The sequence below is a fragment of the Gallinula chloropus genome, assembly GCF_964237585.1.
Source record: "Gallinula chloropus genome assembly, chromosome: 3".
In the NCBI taxonomy this organism is placed as follows: domain Eukaryota; kingdom Metazoa; phylum Chordata; class Aves; order Gruiformes; family Rallidae; genus Gallinula; species Gallinula chloropus.
Genome location: NC_140087.1, coordinates 71020966 through 71042619, shown reverse-complemented (window position 1 = coordinate 71042619; position 21654 = coordinate 71020966). Strand labels below are relative to the sequence as shown.

At 49.0% G+C, this 21654-nt stretch overlaps 1 protein-coding gene across 1 annotated transcript in view; it reads left to right on the top strand.

Annotated features, from left to right (window-relative positions):
* The window catches only part of GALNT14 (polypeptide N-acetylgalactosaminyltransferase 14), a gene marked incomplete at both ends in the record, with an annotated part of 97395 nt that overhangs the window by 39073 nt on the left and 36668 nt on the right, over positions 1-21654 (top strand). Inside the window, one exon of the mRNA XM_084262166.1 lies at positions 18626-18724. Within this exon, the coding sequence (XP_084118292.1) occupies positions 18626-18724 (99 nt within the window). The remainder of the gene's footprint in view (positions 1-18625; positions 18725-21654) is intronic.

Here is a 21654-nt window from a genome sequence, read left to right as displayed (position 1 = left end):
TTGTTCTCTGAGGGCAGAGCATATACTTGGCTGCTGGTGGTGGTTCCCAGCTCACAGCCAGCGTGAGTCCTTCCCAAGGAGCTGCACCTGGCATGATGTCCCAGCCCCAGGGACAGCAGTTGTCCACTCCTGCCTTCTCCTGGGAGCCCTGGAGCCTGTGCTGTCCAGGCTGCACCTTGCTCCCAGGTTAGAGCAACTCAACTCCTGGGGCATCTGACCCAATGCTGAATTCTCCCAGTTCCAGTGCAAATGCAGCACTCAGCCTGAAATGCTCGAACAGCACCAGTTCTCCAGCCCACGGCAAGCAGCAATGGGGTTTTATTTACGTAGGTTTTTTAGCTCCTTTTCGTGGTAAGGACCAGATGCTACTTTCTCTGGTAGAGGAGCTGTCAGCCCTGACGGACGCCTGTTATAGGTGAGCGGAGAGCAAGTGTGTGCTATTCCTGGAGAGAATTAATGCCAGGGATATTAACCATCTGCCCTATTAAAAGGGAAGATCGACTTGGCTGCCCCCTCTCTGTACCCCCGCTGTGCGGTGGCAGCCACCTTGTCCCCAGGCAGGCAGATGCGGTGGTGAGTGCTCCTGTGAAAGAAAAGTTCTCATTAAGGAGGAAGCAAGGGCACAGCACGTGGGAGGGGCTGAGGCTAATTGCATTTGCTTCCAATTTCCTTAACCCTGTAATTGGATTCTGATTTATTGAATATGTCTGAACAGTGCTGCGGTTGATGCACCATTAGCCAAGCATTAGAGTGGCCACAGAGGAAATGGGGCTGCTGGGAGATCTGGGAAAGTCAGGCACTGATGGGGTATGGAGGAAGAAGGGTCAGGGTATGATGGTCAGCAGGGAGAGGAAGGTGCAGAGTTTGCACAGCCCTCTCTGAAAATAAATCTTTGCTCATGGTGCAGTGTTTGAGGAGCTGCAGACAATGCTCTGGCACTACCATGCACCTTGGGAGTAGGTCCTAAATTGCACACTGGAGCTGGGGTGGGAAAGTGTGGATGAGCACAACCTGCCCTTGGAGCAGGGAGAAGTTGCTGCTGACTGTGCAAGAAGAGCACGTAAACAGAGCTCAGCATGGCGTTGACTAGGAGAGGTCCCTTCTATGAAGGGAATGTAGACCAGGCTAGCATGAGAGAGAAGAAACCCCCAGGGCTTATGTTATGTGACCTGCTGGAGGCTGTTTTTAGAGACTTAGTTTCAATGGCAAATCTGGCTTAGCTTGCTCAGTGTGATCCAGACTGGAAGTGCTCAGGCTTTCTTGTATGATGGCAAAGCCAAAGGGCTGGACCTCGATTCAGTTCCATCTGACCTTGGGGGAAGGTACATCCTAGTATGGGTGCCACACCAAGGGGCAGTGCTGAGGGGCTCCTCCATGCCAAGAGGCTCCTGCCCAGCTCACATGAGGATTTAGGAGGGTTTGGAGTAGGTCTCACCCACCTTTTTAGCTCATCCCCATGGGTGAGCAGGTTCTCCTTGAGCCTCTCAGCCAGAGAGCAGCTTGCTCTGCTCTCCAAATAGGTTTTGGGTGTGTTTGCTCTCGGACTCTTAGCCCTCTGTGTATGGTGCAAGGCAGCACTAAGATTCACAGACTTGCAGACCATGGTAATGCTGAGTCACTGGCACCTTGTAGTCCCAATCCTAGTGCCCAGGACACACAGCATGGTGCTCCTTACAGCCTCTTTGTAGGGTGTTTTTCAACAAGATAGTTGCAGATTTCCTGGAGTTTTCGTTGCTAATCCAGCAAAGCATCTGGACTTGCCAACAATAGCTGAATATACAAAATCTGGCAAGGGCTGAGCAGTGAGCTCCTTGCCAGAAGGTCATGGGGATGGCAAATACTTTCAGTGGGATGGGATGTGGCACCAGCAGACAGTTGCTTAGCAATGTTTGCTGGATTGATTCTGTATTTAGATTGCAACCAGTGGAATGGATCAGATGGAGAGGAATCGCAGGGATCTGAGGAATTGGAGCTGGAGAAAACATGGTGACTCCCCTTGTCTGTCTCCAGCCAGCACAGGGCTGTTAGCTTGTATGTGGTATGTGGGTGACTCCAGCCAGGGAAATGTCGACTTCTGTGGACTACATCATGCCCCTTGGCCTTGGAAATTTCACAGCTGGAGATTAATCCTGGTGACTTGCCTGCATTTCAGTGCCATCAACTGCATTCCTGGTTGCATGCTGACCAAGTCCTTCGACCACATAAAAGGATGCCTTTCTCCAGAAGACAACCTTGTATGGTCCCATGGTGGCACATTCCATCCTCACCAAGAGTCAAGGTTAAAAAATCCTGATGACCACAGCAGCAAGCTGGACACGGATCTATGTGGAACATCCATGTCAGGCATAGCCAGCTCATGCTGCTGGAGTGGGTTGCTAGTCCTCCTCTGTTGCAGTGGCCACATGCCACTGGGATTACCTCATCACCACATCTCTCACCTTCTGCAACTCCCACTGACAAACTGCAGGACCAAAACGGCAGCAAGTGAGTCAGTTCCAGGCACGCATGCGTAGGGAGAGGAGCTGAGGTTTCCAGTATTGCTCAGCGGCTTAGAAAGCCAACAGGGAGGATGCGTCGCCCCCAGCCAGAAGATTTCATCATGATGGCTCCTGGGCTTTATCCATCTGTGGCAGACAGCTCCTGGGGAGGCCTGTGTTTGCCACGCGGTTGCTCCATATGCTGCTAGGCTGACCTCTGCCTCTCCAATGCTCCCTTAGGTTTAATAGATATGCAGATGATGTTGTGGCTGCCAGGCTGGGACCATGAGTGGCGGCCAGCACTGACTTGAGCTGAGGTGTGTCCTCACTTGACGGTGGTGAATCAGAGAGGTGAAATCGGGGGTGAGGAGGGTAGATGAAAAGGTAGTGGCTGGAGGAGAGGTAGGAGCCTCCAGAAGGCTTATCTTGCAAGTCACAGCCAGCCTCAGGCATCCTGTGCTGCCTGTGTCCCTCTGTTGCCTTGCTTTTTTCCTCCAGGGTGCTGAATTTAGTAGTGCTTTCTCAAGAGCTGGTAGAGCAAGGAGGAGAGGGATGGAGCCCTCTCAAATCCTGGCATACGGCAATAATGCTGTGAGTTTTTGAAGCTCCCCCCTCACTGATTCCCAAGTGCTTTTCAAGAGACCCTACCTACCCAGCTAAGCTTGAGTTTCACAGCTGCTTGAGGGGGTGCATTTATGGGAGTATGTGCATGTCTCAGAGAGAGAAAGCAGCTGCTAAACTCAAGTAGAGATTGAAATGCGGGGCTGGCAGGGATGCTGGCAGATAGGAATATTAGGTGTTGTGTCATCTACTGGAGATGAGAACAACCTGGCAGTCCTGTGGCCTGGTCATGACAGCTTGTGCCCCCTAGAAAAACTCTGCCCTTGTCATCTGTCCTGTTCCCTTGCAGGGAACAGCACACAGTGTAAGACTTCCTCCAGGCTTCCTCACTCAAACTGCAGTGCCGTGACAGCTGGAGAGTGTCCCTTGGGTGGAAGAGCTGCCCAGGGCTGGTTGCTCTGCTCATAGGGACTGTTCATGGAGGAGCAGGAAGAGTTGATGACCATGATGTTCCCCTGGGGCAGAGAGCTGCTGTCTTGAGTTCTGAAGGTGCAGAAGTCAGGATTTCAGCCTTGAAGCACCTACTAATTGCAGCATGCATCCTAACGGTGCGAAGGCTGCGTGTTCAGCATTACGTTGGAGCAGCTCTGTCTGGGATGGTTGAAGATACCTGACTGTGCTGTGCCTGGGGATGATCCTGAGGAACACACTGTCCTGAGGGTCGTCCTGCCTCTGCCCGGTGTGGTACCTGTGTACGTGGGCACATTGGGCTGACTGTGTATCTCTGCCACTGCACACACGCCGCGTGTCTCTGTGTCCTGTGTGAATATGTTTGGTGCACAGCACGTGAAGGTGTGTGCAGATGTCCGACTGCAGATTGCATGAGGGCAGCTGTATCACATGCAGGTTTTGAAGTGGCTCTGTTTTTGGCTGAGCAGATGATTGTGTCTCAGGAGTGGCAAGCAGTCAAGTGCACTGACAGTATTGTAATATCTTCTTGGAAGTGAAGAGTCGAACAGGAGAAAAGTAGATTTTGACAGCATTGCCTTTGCTGTTTGTTATCCCCTTGGACTTCTCACATTGACTTGTCTTCCTTCAACTTTGTTGCCCGCTGGACCAAAACCACTTTGAGATGAATCAAGGTGAACACTGGGTCTCAGCAGCTAAAAATGCAGTTTTTACCCCACATCAGGATTTAGGTATCTTCTCTCTCTTGCCTGGTTTCTTCAAAGTCCCCAAAGGAGGAATTTAATGTCTGGAGAAGGATGTGTGGAAAAGCCCATCTTACTGCACAGGCAGGGCAGAGGTGGGGCTTTGCTCTGCTGTCCTCAGCAGTACCCGAACATCAAACCTGTAGACACAGGTAGGTACCTGTGGGTGGCCAAACCCCCTTTGGATACAAGGGAAGGTGTGCCAGGACATTACCTGGATGGATGTTGAACAGCTGAGAGTGGAACTGAACCTAGAGGTTTTCCTGATCTACTGTTGCATTTCCGTCTGCTGACTCCATGCGTTTCTCACTGTGGCCTCTGGATTGTTGCTGAGCTAATCCAATTTCCTGTGTAACACAGACTAAGAACTGAGGGAGTCTGTTATTTTTAAAATTTGCTTATTCAGGCAGTATCTTGTGAGTTGCTGACTCTGGATGCACTGTGTTATAGACCAGGGCAAGACGTGGTGTGGGTATGGGTGTGTGTGCCTCTGGCCTCCCTGTGCCTGATGCTGCCAGGTGCCTCTCCTCAGGGCAAAGAGGTGGTGGGACAGCAGGGACCAGGGCATGGCTGAGCAGAGGTGCCTTGACTGCAGAGAAGGTGGATGGACATCTGTCCATGAGGATGGATGGAGCTGTGCAGTCTAAGACGTGAAGATGGGAGCCCGGTGAGGTGGGTGGGGGAGAAGAAGAGCACAAACATTGCCACAAGTCCAGGCTCAGGCATTGCTGAAAGCTGGAGGAGTTGTCCCCATGCAGCCATGTGTGTGTGCTGCTGGCTTTGCTCTGTCCTGCACCCTCTTGTGTGGGCTGGGGGTCCTTGTGTGGGTGTTTTCCTGTGAGAAGCGTGTGGTACCCTGGGGATAGCTTGTGTGGTTGGGAGGGGTTGTATACAAGGCAGGGGGGACGGGTCTGGTTGCTTCTTGCTTTCGGGGCTTGTTATTAGCTGCTGTGTGACTGCCAGCAATATCCTGAAGAGGTTTTCTGCCCCTTGATCTGTTCAGCTGTTGCACTCTTCTCTGGGCAGGGCCAGGGCATTTGTGATTTCATTACAAAATGAGATTTATCAAGTTTGGGCAAAGTACTGCATATATGATGGCTGACCATGGATCTCCTGTCTGCAGAACATATTCTGAGGCTGAATTAGCTGGATGAAAAAAGATCTGGCATCCCCCTGCCTTTCCTCTTTGTCTCCTCCTTATTTCTAATGACAGGCAAGAGCACAGCATGACCCTGCCTGTGAGCAGTTAGACAAATGGTGGAAAACACATCCAAGACAAAAGTATCTCCATTAGGAAACAGCATCATTGCTTTTGTCTCTTGGACACCAAACCCCAAGAGGTTGGTGCTGGACACAGTATTTTTCCATCACCTCCGTAGGCTGTGATCTCTGGGGATGAAGTTATGAGAATAGTCCATCAAGCAAGGCAGGGGTTGGCATGTGTCTTGGGAATAATCTAGAACTGCCTGAAGTAGCCAAGGTTGGTTTTTTGCCATCGATCAGCTGGCTTTTGGGGCCTAAGTTTGAAACTTTCACAGGCTTGGGAAGGTCTTAAGAGAGAATTGCTTGTGCCTCTTCTGTGCAACCTAGTAACCCTTTGACAGCAGTAGAAACAGCCTGCACAGGCAGATTATGTCAGGAAAAGTATCTTAATATGTTTTGTAGCTTCCCTTAATGTTTAGCAGTTGACAGTCAGGAAGAGAGATGGCTTTGGGCAGCCAGCTCATCAACCTCTGGTCAACCATTTGGGTTTATGCCATATCATCTGTGTAAGAGGGGATCGTCATGAGATGGGATTTGTTTTATTTTTTAGGGAACTGTCATTGTGACCTCCTTTCTTCATAGTTACCCCATTTTCAAGCTCTTCAGCTCACCAGGAATTCAGGTCTTTTCTTTTCAAGTTGATTACAAGCCCTGTCAGTTCCCCTTGCTGGGAAAATACGCTCCCTGCTAAGAAGAGGCACAGTATGGAGCTCCCCTCACCAAATCCCAATACCCCTAACTTCATGCTGGAGTTTACAACATGTTGTCACTCACAGTTTGGACCTGTGTGTTACTGGAGAGTTGAGGCTTTTGAATGAACTGAACCACAAAGCCCAAAGTCCATGTGTCCTCGGGGCATTCTTGGTGGTACAATGGTGAGCCAAGTTCTTGGGGTTCATCACCTAAAAGCGATGCAGTTAACTACGACACTCATGTTTGTCTGGCTTGTTATCGCAAAGCTTTGCCAGTGGTGGGGTTTCTTAGGCTCCAGTGCAGTCCCCACAGCTTTTCTGTCAGCTTTTCATGCTGCTTGGGCTCTGCAGCTGTTGTGATGTTCTGCTTTCCCCTGTGCATCCTCTGCAGCACATCCAGCGTAAGATGTGGTGGCCTTAGCACTGCATCCATCCAAGGCTGCTGTAAAGATGCAGCCTCCTTGTGTCAGCTGGAAAGAGCCCCACCAGCAATGGAGAAAGCCTGAATAGCTGGGCTGTAGGCAGCACCCAGTGTTTTGCCTGTATGTCAACGTGCTGCTTTGTCCCTGGTATTTCAGAATATTCTGTGCACAGAGAACTCAACATTTTACATTTGTGTAAATCCAAAACCACTTCACTTCTTCCAGTAGAGAGGTTCGTGGTTTATGTATATTTCTCTGAGAGAATAGGACCTGTGATTTGAAGTGGTTCCTGCCAGGGATGCCTGAACTCACTGGAGGACTGGCTGTGACCTTCTCCTTTTATTTTCCTCAAGGAAGAGAGGAGGATCCTGGCTAAATCCTGCCTAGACTGCAGGGCTGCAATCTGACCTCAGCTCAGAGAACACTGGTGGAAAAACAGAGCTTCCTGGGGACAAAAGAGGTTTCTGAGTGACAAGATCCCAACCCAACCCTGGCCTTTGCTCTGATGGCTGAGCCAGCCTGATCATCCTCTGGAGGTGGAGGTGGTGGGTCGGGTCAGTCAGTATCTTGGCAGAGATGGAGAGGAATTGTTACCTCCAGGCTACCCGCATCATAGCGAAAGGATGGCCACACTGTTGTTTTTGGAGGTGCTATGTCTTCCTCATCCTGGCAGTGCAAGTTCTCAGATTAACTGAACTGATCCCAGGTTCTGAACTGTTCCTTGGAGTCATGGGCTCTGGTTGTGGATGTGCGCAGCCACCAAGGGATCAGGATCTGATGTTCCATGAGATGCTGCGGTTTTGCATCTCCAGGGTTGCCTAGAGAAAAGCAGGCCAAGGGACTTTAATTAAGAATGGTACTGGGAAGTGAGGCCGGTGTTTCTTCAGGAGCAGGGTTGGTGGTGTCTGAAACATAGGTGCCATAGGAAGATGGCAAATAATGGTGCTTATTCTGCAGTGGTGGGTTTCCAGGATGTCCAGCCCTATTTCTCCCCCTCCTTTTTTTTTTTTTTTTCTTGAGTGAGAAGGTTGGGGGTGACTCTTGAGAAGGAGCTGAGGAGTGAGTTAGACTGTATGAGGAACCGATGGGAATACACAGGCAGGTGTTTTGAATGTGGGAGGATGTGTCAGTTAAGTGGTTGTGTTACTGTTTTGGGTTGTTTTTTTTTCTGGAGGACGAAGGTAGTTATATCCAAAAGAGCTGTGCTGGGAGAGTGAGTTATGGCACCTGTCTGTGCAGCAAGCAGAAACAACTCCTGAGCTGTGTTCTCGGATAAAAGGTATCTGCAGGACAAAGGGGATCGGCAGCACAGGTACCGGGGAGGTCCATAGGACCTCGGTGTCTCAGACCCCAGCTCCAGGTGGTGAGGGTAACTCTGGACTGTTTCAGCAAACACATTGGTGTAACGTTAGAGAACATGCTGCATTTCTCCAAGTTGTCCCTTGTCCTAGCCCCATAGTGCCTCGCTGGTTAGAGAAAGCATCCTCCCAAGAGGAGGATTCCAACGAGTCCAAGGAGCTCACTCAGACAGAGACACAGCCTCTCTCCCAGCTGTTTCTTCTGGAGGAAAACACCTTTATTTTGTTCAGACTGACATTTTGCTTGCCAAAAATTGCTGTTTCAGAGAGAAAAAAAAAGCTGAAAAGTGTGATCTGTCACTCCAAGTGATAGATTACCTTCACCTAAGTTACTTTGGCTTTGTTTCCCCGTGAGACAGTTTTGATTTCATTTTGGAAATTCCCCACCTACCGTTGTATTTTGCCAAGAAAAACGTGTGCACAAAATAGTTCTGGGTCAATCTGAAATGATCCTTCCCTCACCCTCTTCCAATTCCTCCCTTCACCCTGCGTGCACCCCAGCCCTGCACTTGTCAGCCTTGTGGAGAGATGTCATGTGCTGTAACCCCGATGAGGACTGTGTGAGCACTGGGGGGACCTTCTTCTCCACAGTGCCCATGGAAATTTGTGTTGGGGGAGCCCTTGGGTTTTCCATCTTGTTGTGCAGACTGGAGCATTGGAGCAATGATGGAAGAGCCTGCCCCAGAGCTGTTGGTGGTGCCTGGCAAGAAGGGGCTTGGACTGGTGCTCCGGTGCCATGAGTGCGGCTGTGAGGCTCCTGGCTGAGTCGCAGTACCTTGCTTTGAAGTATCCTCTACCATACCCAAGGGCATAGAATAGAATGAGCAGAATACCTACAGCCCTTGGAGCAGATTTTTGCCACTGTTAATATTCTGCAGCAGGTTAGTTCGTGCTGAGAAGTACCCTCTAGTTAGAGGTACGTTAGCCCTGAGTTGAGATGCCGTCTATCTGTCAATACCACGTGTCTCTCTCCAGCCTCCAGTCTCTTGCTCAGTCCCTTAGGACATGGCAGAGCTAGCACTGCCAGGGCTAATTATTCCTCAAGACAGAAGACATGTGATAAAATATTAACCTTTTTCAAAAACAGAGCCCCAGTTAATTAGCTTCACTTCTGTGACACATTCACCCAGAGATAAAAGCTTCTTCTCCAGATATTTGTCTATGGCACAGTGATCTTTTTGCGTGTCCGGGTCACAGTGGGGGACAGGGAGAGGGGAGAGCTGGGAGTTTTTAATAAAAGATGGTGACTTGCCAGTCACTGCGCCCTGAGGACAAACCGCTCCATTTCGAGGTGAGCTTTTTGCTGGCACAGGTGCTGCCACTTTTGTTTGAGAGTCTGAAGCTGGAGACCGATCAGGTGGCAGGATCCACTCTGCTCCTCACACCCGCGTTGTATCCGTGTTATCAGTGCCACATCTCCGGAGCCTGAATTTGGGGGCTCTGTGGGTGGACAGGGCTCGGTAGAGCTGAGTGAATTACCATGTTTCAGTTCTTTGAGAGAAAGAAAACCCAGGCATTAGCAATTCTGGGATAAACCAAAAGCAAAGCTCTCAGTGAACCTAAAAGTAAAAAATACAGGAGAACTTAAGGCCAAAGGGATCTGTTTTTCTCATCCTGAAAAGGAAAAAATTTCATTTAGATCTCAAATGTTTTTGACACTTCTAGTCATCTAAAAATGACAGGCTGTATTTAAAAGCAAGTGATTTTGAGTATCAGATGAAAAGTACATGCTGGGCTTCTCTGGAACAAATGATGTGCTGGAGTGGAAATGATGCCATGATGTGCATCAGTGGCTACAGGAATTGCTGGTGGGAGGATGTGGCACTGCTGTGGTGGTCACTGCGCCAAGAGGAGGGCTCCTTCTCACTGGAGGGAGGGATGGATAGGGGTCTCTGACAGACCACTGTTGACCTCAGGATGGATAGGCCAATACTTGTCAATCCACAGAGGCATGGGGTCTCCTCTTTGAACTCTATGAGCCTCTTCCTCTGCAATGGACAGAGAGGTTTCTAGGGTTTTTATAGGGAAGAGGAAGCCTGCTTGTCTTGGTGCCCTTCATAGGAAGCAGGGTGCACCCAGCTAACCCACAGCAGATCCTACTGATAACTTTGTGATGGACATCACTTCATCACCAGGTGCTTCAATTTTCCCAGGATGCCATTGATCACTCTCTGCTAGAGCCATCCTCTGCCTTTGACCACTGTAACATATTGACCACTTGTCTTATAGTTATTACATGCCATCGATGACTTTGATAACTGGCTCCAAGTAATTTTGACAGTATAAAGTTGTTTGTTTAACTTCCATGCCTGTCACAGTGTTTCTATTGACCCAATATGTTTGTGTAGGCTGAAATCGAAGTCGAGTATTAGTAAGTGATGGAACGAATTCTCTGAGGTTTGCTAGTAAGGATAATTAAGGGCATGAGTCAGTTTCTTCCATCAAACTCTTGTTTGTTTGGTTTTTGAGCTACCCAGCACTTTAAAGTCCTACTTCATCAGCAACAGCAAAAGGACGATCCTAGGCAGGATTTCAGGGCCTCTTGGCTGAATTTTTGCCGTGAGCACTGCAGATACCTGCATGTTCCCAGTGTTTTTGAGCTATCACAGTGTGGGTTTGGGTTTCTGCTTTTCTAGTTATGCCTAAAGATGTGCTGTGGGGATGGACACTTTCCCTGCTTTGATTTGCCACGTGGTACTAGGAAGCTCTTGTCAGAAAGTGCCTTCCCTAATGAATCTTTATATCTGTGGTTCTCACCCTCTGACACATAACGTGAGGTTGTCCCGGCTTCTAAAGGTCTTTATCAAAGGATTGATGCCTTTCCAGGAAGGTGCAAGGTGCTAGATTTTGCTTTCACTTACACCAGGTGAAAAGCTTTAATGTCAGCTCTGGTATTTCAGTAAAACTGACCTCAGAATTTTGGTCACAATTTAAAATTCTAATGAAAATGAAAAGGGGTTGCTTTGTTTTGGTTTGTTTTCAGTTTTGTTGGCTCCTTTTTTCTTTTTGCCTGAGCTCTGAGGAAGGAAGGATGGGGCAAGTCAAGAAGTGAGACAGACCCTGAGTCTGTGAGGAGGGCCCTAGAAGTTTGAATTATGCATGAGTTGCTTTGAAAATAAAGCTACAAAGTCTAGTTTAACTTGTTTTTAAATGCAGCCATGCTATTCTCTCCTTCCTTTTTAGTAGGTTCTCTTTTTTTTCCCTCCCCTTTTCCAAAGACAAAAATCCAGCGAAGTTTTAATAAATTATAAATGCATCATCTCCTCAGTTAGGTTTGCAGGCAGCAGCACATCATGTGCACAGAAGGTTATTTTTGCCCTCTTGCATTTTCCCTTTCTTCAAATTTAGCCATTTGATTCATTTTTTAGATATCTGTCTTGCAGGGAAAAGAAAGAAGGGAAGAGTCCAAAAGAGGCAATGAGTTAGAGGAAATACTAATTGTGCACCAACCAAATATAGCACTGGTTCAGTTTCCAGAAGCTATGTAGAAAAATTCTTGGGTCGACCAAGAAGGACATTTTTCATGGAGGCTGAGAGGACCTTTTTCACTGGTGGCTGCATCTTCTGCCCTTGGGAGGCCTGTTCTCCTTTGCCCGTTTTCTAGTATTTTTGCAGTGGCCTGTGCTGGGTAGGGGAGAGGTTAGTGCTTGCACAGATTCCTCTTATCTTTCCAGATATGCTGTCACTTTGTCAGGGTCTTGTAGCAATTTGTGAGTGAAGTTCCAAACCATCAGGCAGGAGAAGGTCCCCTGCCCATACTCTGCCACATGCCCTGCTGCTCCTGATTATCCAACCTTGAGGAAAATCCCCGAGAGTCATTCTTAAGCAAAAGTTTAATGTAAAACAGAACTTGGACCACCTGCAGAAAGCTTAGTGGTACCACACCGCTAGTTTGAACGTCCCAGGGACATTGAGAATTTCCCAAAGCTATTATAAGACCTGCTGTATTTAACCCAAAGGGAAAGAAGGGGGTGGTGTAGTTATTCCCCCCGCTCTGTGTGCGCCAGTCGTGCAAACACTGAATTGCTGTATTCTCTTTATGCCGTTGTATGAGGCTGATGTGTTGACTGTAACGTGATAAGTACTTCTTGGATTCTCCATCTCTGGAGGGCACGAAGTGGTGAGTTTTTGAAAGGTTCTCTGCAGTCAGACAGACACAAGCCGGTGGCCGTACCGTGTGGATAGCTGAGGAACACACGGGTGACTGTCACAGAGTCACCGCGTTAACCAGGAGGAAGGTGAGACAGCACATGGTCCGGTCCAGCAGTGTGCTCTCTGGACCTGCTGGCTTCCATATGACTTGGGACATACATTGCTATAAAGCTCTAAGCCACAACACGTCCGGTGTCCCTGTTCAGGGTGTTGTTATGGAAGTCTCCTGTAATTTTGCCTCAGCTCAAAGTTAGGGTTTAGGCATAAAGGTTTCCCATTGGCTGGGGGATGTGCCACCCTGAGACGTTGTCCTGAGGGTTATGGTCAAGATGCCCGTGTACATCCTGCCATCCCTGCAGTCATATGGAGCCCAGGCATGTTTGGTGCTGTTCATGGCAAGGCAGCTGGGGCTGTAATCCCTTCTTTCCCACCACCGGCTGTTTGCTTGCCTATGGTGGGTGGCTTTCTCCCTCTGTAGGGTGGTAATTTTCATTTTCCTCTGAAGGAATTGTTTTTCACACCTTGCTCATTGTCAGGACTTGCTCTAGTTTCCTCTGGAGTCCTGGAGGGAAGAATTGCAGTGACTACACCAAGGATGCCTGAACACAATAATTGGGTGAAGCAGCTCAACCTAGAGATGGATGAGCTGATTTTTGTAAGAGAGAAAAATGGTGAAAGCAAGCTCTCCTTGTTTTTCTTTCCTGGACTGCCACTCATTTTCAGAAGCAGACTGGCTCTTGTCCTTTTGGGAAGGTACAGATGTGTTTTTGGCATCCCTGGTCATTCTCCTCTGCTTTCCCTGCTGCTCTATCTCTCCATCTGGGTGTGAGGTGGCAGCAAAGTCCCTGGGATGTAGTTGCTGACTGACTGGCTTGTAGCCTGAGCAAAGCTGTAGAGGCTTCTCCCAAGCTTGGATGACTTGGTTCAGCCCAAGGCTAGGCTGGAGCAGAGGCTTGCTCTGGTCCTGACTGACAGATTCCTTTCAGCGGTGTGTACCAGGCTGGCAAGGTCTGTTCTTCCAGCATAGGTGTGAGCTGAGAGCTTTGACATCAGTATTAACTCTTTCTTATAGCATCTGTGGAGATTTGTGTAATTCAGTTATTTTTTTTCTGTGAGCTAAAAGAACTTTTTTATAAAGTTTTTACCCTTTCTCCAGCAAGTTGTTCTCCAGTTGTGGAATGCCTGAGTCACATGCAGCTCATCCTGGTTGCACTGCTGTGACATGACTCTTGCATGTGTCTTCACTCAAGAGAGCCAATCAAGCCTGGAGAGCTAGGCAGACTCAAACATCACCTGGAAACTAAAGTGCTTGTAGGTTCAACCATTGGCGGTGGTGTGAGGTCATACTGTTTCTGAGGGTAGGTCCCTGTCCTCTGAGTCGATGTGAGAGGGAAAGCCCTGTGAGTGTGCTGTGGAGGCAAACCCAAATACTCTTGGTTTAGATGTGTGGAGATGAGACTGCTCTCCCACATGTTTCCAAGGAGGAGAGAGGAGCCAGGAGGGAGTTTGAAAGATTCTGTAGCTCTGTCTGGCATGGCTGACTGTTGGAAATAAACATACAGAGAGCAAACTTTGGAAGTGGTGAGCTGTGTTGAGGGAGACTTGGGACAGCATTAAAAATTCAAAGCAGAGCTGTTGGGAAGTGATGGCTGTTGAACCAGAAAAGTAGAATGAGCCTGGCAGGGGAAGCTGGGGGAGTGGGATGAGGATAATAATCTCTTGAGAGAAGTTAACGAGGCACAGGAGAGAGTAAGCTTGAGGGGTGGGCTTAGGGAGGCACAGTACTACTCTGTGGGTAATGATGGCTGATATCAAGGAGAAAACATGCTCTGGATGAGCCTGGAGGTGGACCAGGAGCGGTTGAAGAACAGGGTCCATCTCTGTTCACACCTGTAGTCTTTACCATTGTGCTGCTGCCGGTGTCTCCAAGGTGGGCTTTGGTTTGGTGAGGGATACAATGCCATTTTAAATGTAAAACAGCTTGAAATGCCCTGGGAATGGGTGTTCATTGCTCCATCTGGAGGGCCTCTAGGGATGCAGGGGTGGCTGTGTGCAAAGGCTGCCAGGTTGAGGTACCCCATCACTCACTGGGACCACAAGGGTCAAAGCGACCCAAGGAAAAAGTCTTCAGAGTGAGGGACTTCAGAGGTCTGTGAGGGATGCTGGAGTGTCCAAAGTTTGGGACTTTTCAGGAGGGCTTTACGATACCCACGATGAGGGCAGGACTGTGTCTGTCTACTCCCTGTCTCTGCAAATGTGTGCGCTGTAATTTATTCCTGAGCAACTTTTTCACAGCGAGGGTGACAGAGCCCTGGAGTATCTCCTTCTCTGGAGATACTCAAGACCCATCTGGATGCCTCCCTGAGCAATCTATCCTAAGGAACCTGCTTTGGCAGCAGGGTTGATCTCTGGAGGTCCCTTCCAACCCCTAAAATTCTGTGATTCTGTAACGTGGAGATGAGATGTGCTGCTCCTGCCCTAAAAGAAGTACAGCAAGCTGCCACAATGCCCCTTCCGTAGCTCTCTGATTCTGAAATGATTTTGAATTTGAGGGGGAAAAATAACCTCAAGAAGTGAAACCTCCCATCAAATCAAAGTTTGACTTCTGGGTTTGAAGGAGGAAATAATTGTTTCTCCAGCTGGATGCTCTGTGATGTTTTTGGGGCAGGGCATGCCAGCCTAGCTTCTGTCCTCTTCTAGCCCCCCAGATGCCAGGAGCTGGGGGAGCAGCCCACGTTGTGGGCTGGTCAGCCTGGCAGCGCTCCTTGCTGGGATGGCTGCTCCCCAGTTCTGCTGCAAGGCTTCAGAGCATGAAACTTTTAATGACTTCAGCCAGTGAGTTTCAGTGCACCGTGAAGATAAGCGATGCAGCTACTATTTTCTTTTTCACTGGATTTTGCTGGTTTGGTTTATTTTTAATTTTTTGAGCAACCTTAAAAAAACAGAAAAGCCTCAAACTTTCACTGTTTTCCTGAAAACGTTGTGGGTGTCAGTTTTGGTGTGGGGTTTGTTTTGGGTTTTTTTGTTTTGTTTTGTTTCTTTTTTTTCTTTTTTTTTTTCCCTTGTGGCAATTGGGTGACCTATGAAATACTATAAGCAGCACAGAACATTTATCCAGTGACAGCCTGAGGTAGCACAGGCAGCTCTTAGCGGGTTTATTTTCATTATTACAGCAATTTTAGGGCTGCATGCTGCAATTTTCACTTGCAGTGAGGTATTAAATTGAAATTACCCCAGATGTAATTGTCACACAAAATAATTCTGGACATGGTGGATTTAATACTTTTCCAAGCTGTGGTTTTTATTACCCAGGCAAGTGCCAAAAAACCACTTGTAGTCAACAACTTAAACTGAAATTTGCTTTCTGGGGAGCCTGGATATTTAGCTGCAGTTACACTGTTGGGGGTGGGGGGAGGAAGGAAAGAAGAATAATGGGCCAACTGCAGGAAACCTGGGAGGGCTCCTGGAGGAGGCTCAGGGGCAAAATCCTGGTCAAGGGCAGAGTCAGGACCACTGCAGGGACTCCAGAGGAGCCCTGGCAGGTGCGGCAGCTCAGCCTAACTCTTTTTCCGGCTTTTTTGGGGGGGAGGAAAGTCCCATCTGTGGTGCCTGGATAGTCACGGAAGCAAAGTGAGGCTGGGGGGGTGCTGCCAGGCCCCTGCCTGCTCTGAAGCAGCAGCAGCATCACATCTTTGCGATGTGATGAGCCTCCTTAGAAGTCAGGGCCAAGTCGCAGATCTAGACAGAGCTCTGGAGGTGCTTGCGTATGACATTTCGGTGTTTCCCACATGCAGGCTGTCTAGCCAGGCTGATCTGGTATGCAGACATCTGGAGTTCTGAAAACAAGTTGTTGTCATGCATGAGGAGCAGGCTCAGCCAGCGTGCAGTACCCCCAGCACTCCCACTGCCGGGTGATACAGCACACATCCACCACGGTTTTGTTTATTAGCTCCTTAATTATTGTAATAACATGAGTAAAGTAGTGATGACTTTGTATTTTCTGCCCTCTTCCAGAGATAGCTGCCTTGTTTGCTCCACACAACCCCTCCTGGTGCTGCACTGGAAGTGGGTGGAAGGAGACGCATCTGGAATGGTTAGGAGATAATGGTGTATAAATAGCACAGGGAGAGCAATTGTTGTAGTCTGTCCCTACAGCTCCACAAAGCAGATGAGAGCGGAGTCTGAGCGCAGCACATCAGAGACCAGGCGGCAGCTTGTTTCTTGTGTCAGGCTGGGAAAGCGCAGATGAAGTTGGTTACTGGAGGATGCAAAGGGCCGCTGCAGTGACCCAGAGGAGCAGCTCAGGGCACAAGCTGGTGCTGTTTAGTAATTCAGAAACCTGCTGCTTTTAGCATCCCTGAGATGTAACTGTGATGAATGAGGGTGTTGTCACACGGGGCAGTGTCACGGAATTTCTTCCCTGCATGCAGAGTGGCTGTGTAACTTTGTTATCCTTGGAGGATGGACCTAGAATTAGAATGGGTTGAATGATGAATTTCTGGGGTTGGCGACTACACTCGATGAACAGGGAGGTAATGAGAAATTTGCTTTGGTCAAGTTGAGGCAGGATTTGGGAAAGGTTTTGATGAGAGAAGGCACTAATTTAGCATGAGCTTGCAAGTAGTTTGTCACAGCCAAGATGTCATTTTTTTCCCCCCTTATTTTTGTAATTATTTGTCCTGGTTCTGGCCAGGCCAGAGCTAACCTCCCTGGGCAGCCAGCACAGGTGAGCTGGGTCAGCCCAGGTTGTTTCACACCACCTGACATCACTCCCCCATAAAAGGGGCTGGTTGGGGAAGGGGCACTTCTGGGTGTCTCCAGGGCAGTCTGTGTGTGGCTGGGGTGTTGGGCTGGTCCTGGTGTCCTGCAGTACTCTGTTATTGTTGGGTCAGTAAGGTACTCTGTGTTATCACCAGCTGTGAGTGAAATTTGCTGTTATTGTTCCCCTTTCACAGTGTTTTTGTCAGTAAACTGTCCTTATCTCAACTCTGGGAGTGAGCGAGTGGTGTGTGGCTTGGCTGAACTAGCACATTACTTCACCTGTTGCATATTTTTTTTCCTTTCATTTAGGTCACTTTGTAAATAATCAGAAATGCAATTTCAAAAGGAAAAGGTGGAAAACATAACTAAAATAATATCTCAAGTATTTTGGCATTTCTGAGGTGCAACCTGCTGTGCCGATGGCATAAACCAGCAATATTTGGTTACTATTACTGGCTCTCCCCTTCCTCCCCATCCCCACCTTTGTTTTTCCATCTGTTTTTACTTTGCCTTGTGGATGTTGTGCTTTGGGGGAGCAAAGTGATGGCTTGGTGAAAGAGTGGCAGCTCAGTCCTTTTTCCTACTTTGTGTGAGGATGCTAGTGGTAGCACTCAGGCAGTGTGATGCAAGAGCAAGGAAGTGGTGTGTGGATGAGAAGGGGCATGACAGCTGGGAAGAGGAACGCCTCAGGCTGGGCAGAGGGTGTCGTCCTGCCGCTGGAGTGGCATCTTAAGGCCATCACAGGAGCTGATAGGGACCCAGACAGAGCAGCACAGATCTAAGAGGTATAGCTGGATTTCCTGAGCTAGGAATATGTTGTCATTGGTCTGTAAAGCCACAAATTTCATCAGTTAAATGTCCAAGTAATTGGAGAGTCTACAACACTTCCTCCTGGGAAGGTTGTGGCTGCAGTTGTGGTTTTTACCCTGTGCAGGCTGGCTTGGAAATGGTTAAATCCTGATTTTCCTGGTAGTCAGGTTAACCATTAAGGCAGAATGAATAAGAAAGCAATCAATTTAGAAATGTGGCTTGGCTTACCTTGCAGTTGTCTGGTGGAAATCGCTGCTTTGAGAGGTAGGAGAGAAGCAGCTCAGAGCTGGAGTTCCAACAATGGATGCTCTTACAGGTAGGCATGAGAGTGCTCAGGCCTGTGCCATAATTCAAGGAAGAAAAAACCCTCATAATGATGACCCAATATTTCTGGAATGACAAAAGCCCCATGGAGATCACAAAGCCACGGAGGCAGCATAAGACTCGCAGCTGGCCTTCTACAGCTTACCTTTGTGCCTCACCTTTGGTGAAGGACCTGTTCCTGATACCGTTATGCTAACAGCCATGAGGAGCATTGTTGCCGAAGGTGGTGTTGACCTAACTGGTATGAAAAGGGAAGAAGGACTTTGTCTTCCCACTGCCTGGTGGCACCAGGAGCCTGTGCCAGCTGGGAAGCAATGGTTAGAGAAGAGGACTGCAGGGTGGGTGCCTCCTTTCTCATCCCTTCCTATTAGTGACAGTTAAGCTCTTTTTGCTGCTTTAATCCTTGGTGTCGTACTTGGCAGCTTCTGGGCTTTTTCAGAACAGAGTCATGCAGAAAAACTTCTTTTTTCTTTTTTCCTTCTGAGCAACAGCCTGAGGACAGTCCCCTGATGGACTCTGCTACCTCAGTAATGAGGCGAGCTCCCACTTCGACTTCCAGTGCCTGAACAGCCTTTTTTCTTTCTGCCTCCCCAGGTGTACGACTCTGCACTACCGCCAGGACCTGCCACCAACCAGCGTCATCATCACCTTCCACAACGAGGCCAGGTCCACCCTGCTGAGGACAATTCGGAGGTGAGAGCTCCCAGTCTGCTCTTAAAGGGGGGTGAGTGGGCCAGAGGTTTTTGTGCTGAGAGGCGGAATCTGTTGGCTCTCGCTGCGGCAGTGGGACCAGACCTACCAACTACAGTCTCAAGTGATTAGAGAGAGAAATTAGCGTGAAAGCTGATCTCGGGGAGGCTGGTTTTACAGTGGGATGCTGAGGAAAGTAAGTAGCTGTGCTTGCCTTGCAGGGTCTAGCACGGGGTGCACTTGAGGGAGCAGCAGCAGATTAGACAGAGACTGGGATAAGTGGTTTCCCATCCAGCTGGGTAGCAGCGCTCAGCTGTACTTTGTCCCAGTTGTCTAGGGACAGCTATTATTCTGCAGATGTCTGCTCCGGTGCCGCTGTTCGAGCTTCTCCAGTGACCCATCGAGTGCCAGAAAGGCTTGCTAATTGAGAAGCCCTAATGATGCACATGCGGACTGGATTTTCAAGGGCAGTTTCTGTACTCCTCCGGATGCACGGTGGAGTGCTCTGGGCATGCGGCCATTCCTTCATTTGTCGATTTGTTCTTGGCTGTGCTTTGCTGTAGTGGAAAGGCTAAAGGCTTCGTTTTCACTGCAGGTTTTTGAAATCAGCATTTAATTCAAACATGTGCCTTGAATCTGCAAGTTCTCTTGTGGGAAGATTCCGTGACCTTTGAGGGGGTTGTCTCCAGCTCCTGGCTGGTGTGTTCCTCTGGTGCAAGCTTGGGTGTGCTCTGTTCTGAGCCAGTAATGGGTGTTTTGCAGGTGTGTTTCATGCCCACTTACTTGCAGGTTTGTGCCATGCTGCAAGCCTCGTCAGTCAGACTCTGACATCCCCGGGGACACCTTGCTGTTGTCACTACCAGTCAGGCTGGGGTTTCTGGCTGGGTGGGAGACTTCAGCTGTGCCCTGTTCACTGTCGTGTCCTAGCTGGGTTCTTTTCTGCAGACAGCATCCTTCCCCAGGTGAACGTGCCCAGTGCCACAAGTGAGTTTGACAGTCCTGAAATTGAATTCCTGCTCTGCTTTATGGTTTCCTGCCCAATCCCATCTCCTTTGCTTCACACTTAATAATCTATCACTGCTTTCTCTCTCCAGGGTGTGAGGATTTTGGGTGTGCATAGCACTGACACTCAGTGCTGTGTAACACCTCCTTGATCCTGGACCATCTCTTTTATCTTTACTGTGCTTTGCAGAGGCTTACCATTCTCCAGAACCCCCTGCGACAGAGAGGGCAAGGCAAAGGCAAGTGCAGGCCTCTAGCTCCTGAGTTAGGATGCTTGTAACAAGTGCAGGGATGGACTTCAATCTCATTTCTCCCATAACTCAACACTTGGCTGTCCTGGCAGGTATGATCATGAGGGATGTTGTCACCTAAGAGATGTTAGACCTGTGACATTGCTCTTATACCTAGACCCCCCTATATCTGGCTTCATTAGGGAACTGTTCATTGCAATGATGGTAAGGTTAGAAATAACAGGCAGCTTTAATTTTTCCTTCTTCTATTGTCCTCTGAAGTTTCTGATTTCCAGCTATAAAAAGACTTTCCTCCTTGTTCCTCTCATCTTTGCTTGACTTGATTAGTTGGCTTTACTGCCTGCCTTACCTGGTCACGTGTGATTTCCACCACAGCTTTGCCCCTGTGCACTGCTTCTCCCTGTTCACATGCCCTGGCAATTTCAATACTCCTGTTTCATCTTCAGGGAGTTTTTCCCCAGCTCTAGGTCCCTTTCTGAGCCCTCCTTCCTGGAGGCTGATCTCCAAAGAGTGCCAGAACCCTGCAGAGCATCCCACTGAGCTGCACCACAGAGGCAAGCCTGGGCAGTGAGGAACCAAGATGGCAGCCTTGGGTCCCCGTCTCCCGTGCCTCTCCTTGGGTTGAGATCCAGAGCTGACCCTCCTTCTTTTGGTCCCTGTGTCTTGGAAGTGGCCTCCTGGTTTGAGGATTCACCATTTTCCTCCTGGATGCAGTAATTAGAAGCTTGCTTTGACCCAACCGGCCCTAGAGATACAAGCCCTTGGTGGCAAGTTGTGCTAATGACATGGCTCCTGTTCCACTCCTCTCTGACCCTGATTGTGTGTGTATTGCCACCTCCCTGACTGGTTTTGGACCCAGCTGAGAGCTCATCTGCCTCTTCAGCCTCTGTAGGTTAATTTACTATGCCTTCTAATGGCTCGCTTTTTTTCCCCTCTTGCTCAACAAATGCTTATTTTAATTAGATCTTCTAGATAACTCCATCCCATGGTGGCTGTAGCAATGTGAATCATTTTCCATGGCTGCTCAAAACAAAGCCTGTCCTCCTGATGCTGCTTTGTGCCTTTTGGAGCAGTCTGTGGCCAACTATCTCCAAGCACTTTAAGCACGGTAGTCATGGCACCTCTTCTACCCTGTTCTCAGCAGTGTATTTCCACAGTGCGCTCCTGATATTACCCAGCTGACAGGTGGATGGACTGAGGTGCAGAGAGGTGATTTGACCCTGGCTGGCGAAAGATTTTGGGTTGCAAACGTTGTTTCCCAAGTTCCAGTGAGCTGGGTTTTCCAGCCCCACTGCAAAATGAGTTTTCCATTAATTGCATGGCAGGAGTAAGAAGCAGGGCAGAGATGTGGCTTGGCTTGCCCAAAGCTGTGGGACCATTGGGCACTCAAGCCCCAAAGGGAGCTCTTAGTACAGGGCCCCATATGAACACTTAGGCGTGGCAGAGGGAAGTGCTGGTGAAAACACCCTCTAGCAGGGATTGAAGTGAGCTCTATCAGAAGGGGCCACACACATGATGAGCAGGAGAGATTTTGCTATTCCTTTGCTATTCCTACACTTTTCCTGGGTGCTTGAGAGCGTTCACGCTCTCGGAGTGCTGCATTGCAGGCTTGGCCTGCTGCGTTCAGCTTGCGGCGAGGACACGAGTGCTCTGACCCGTGAAGCAGAGGCACCAGCACGC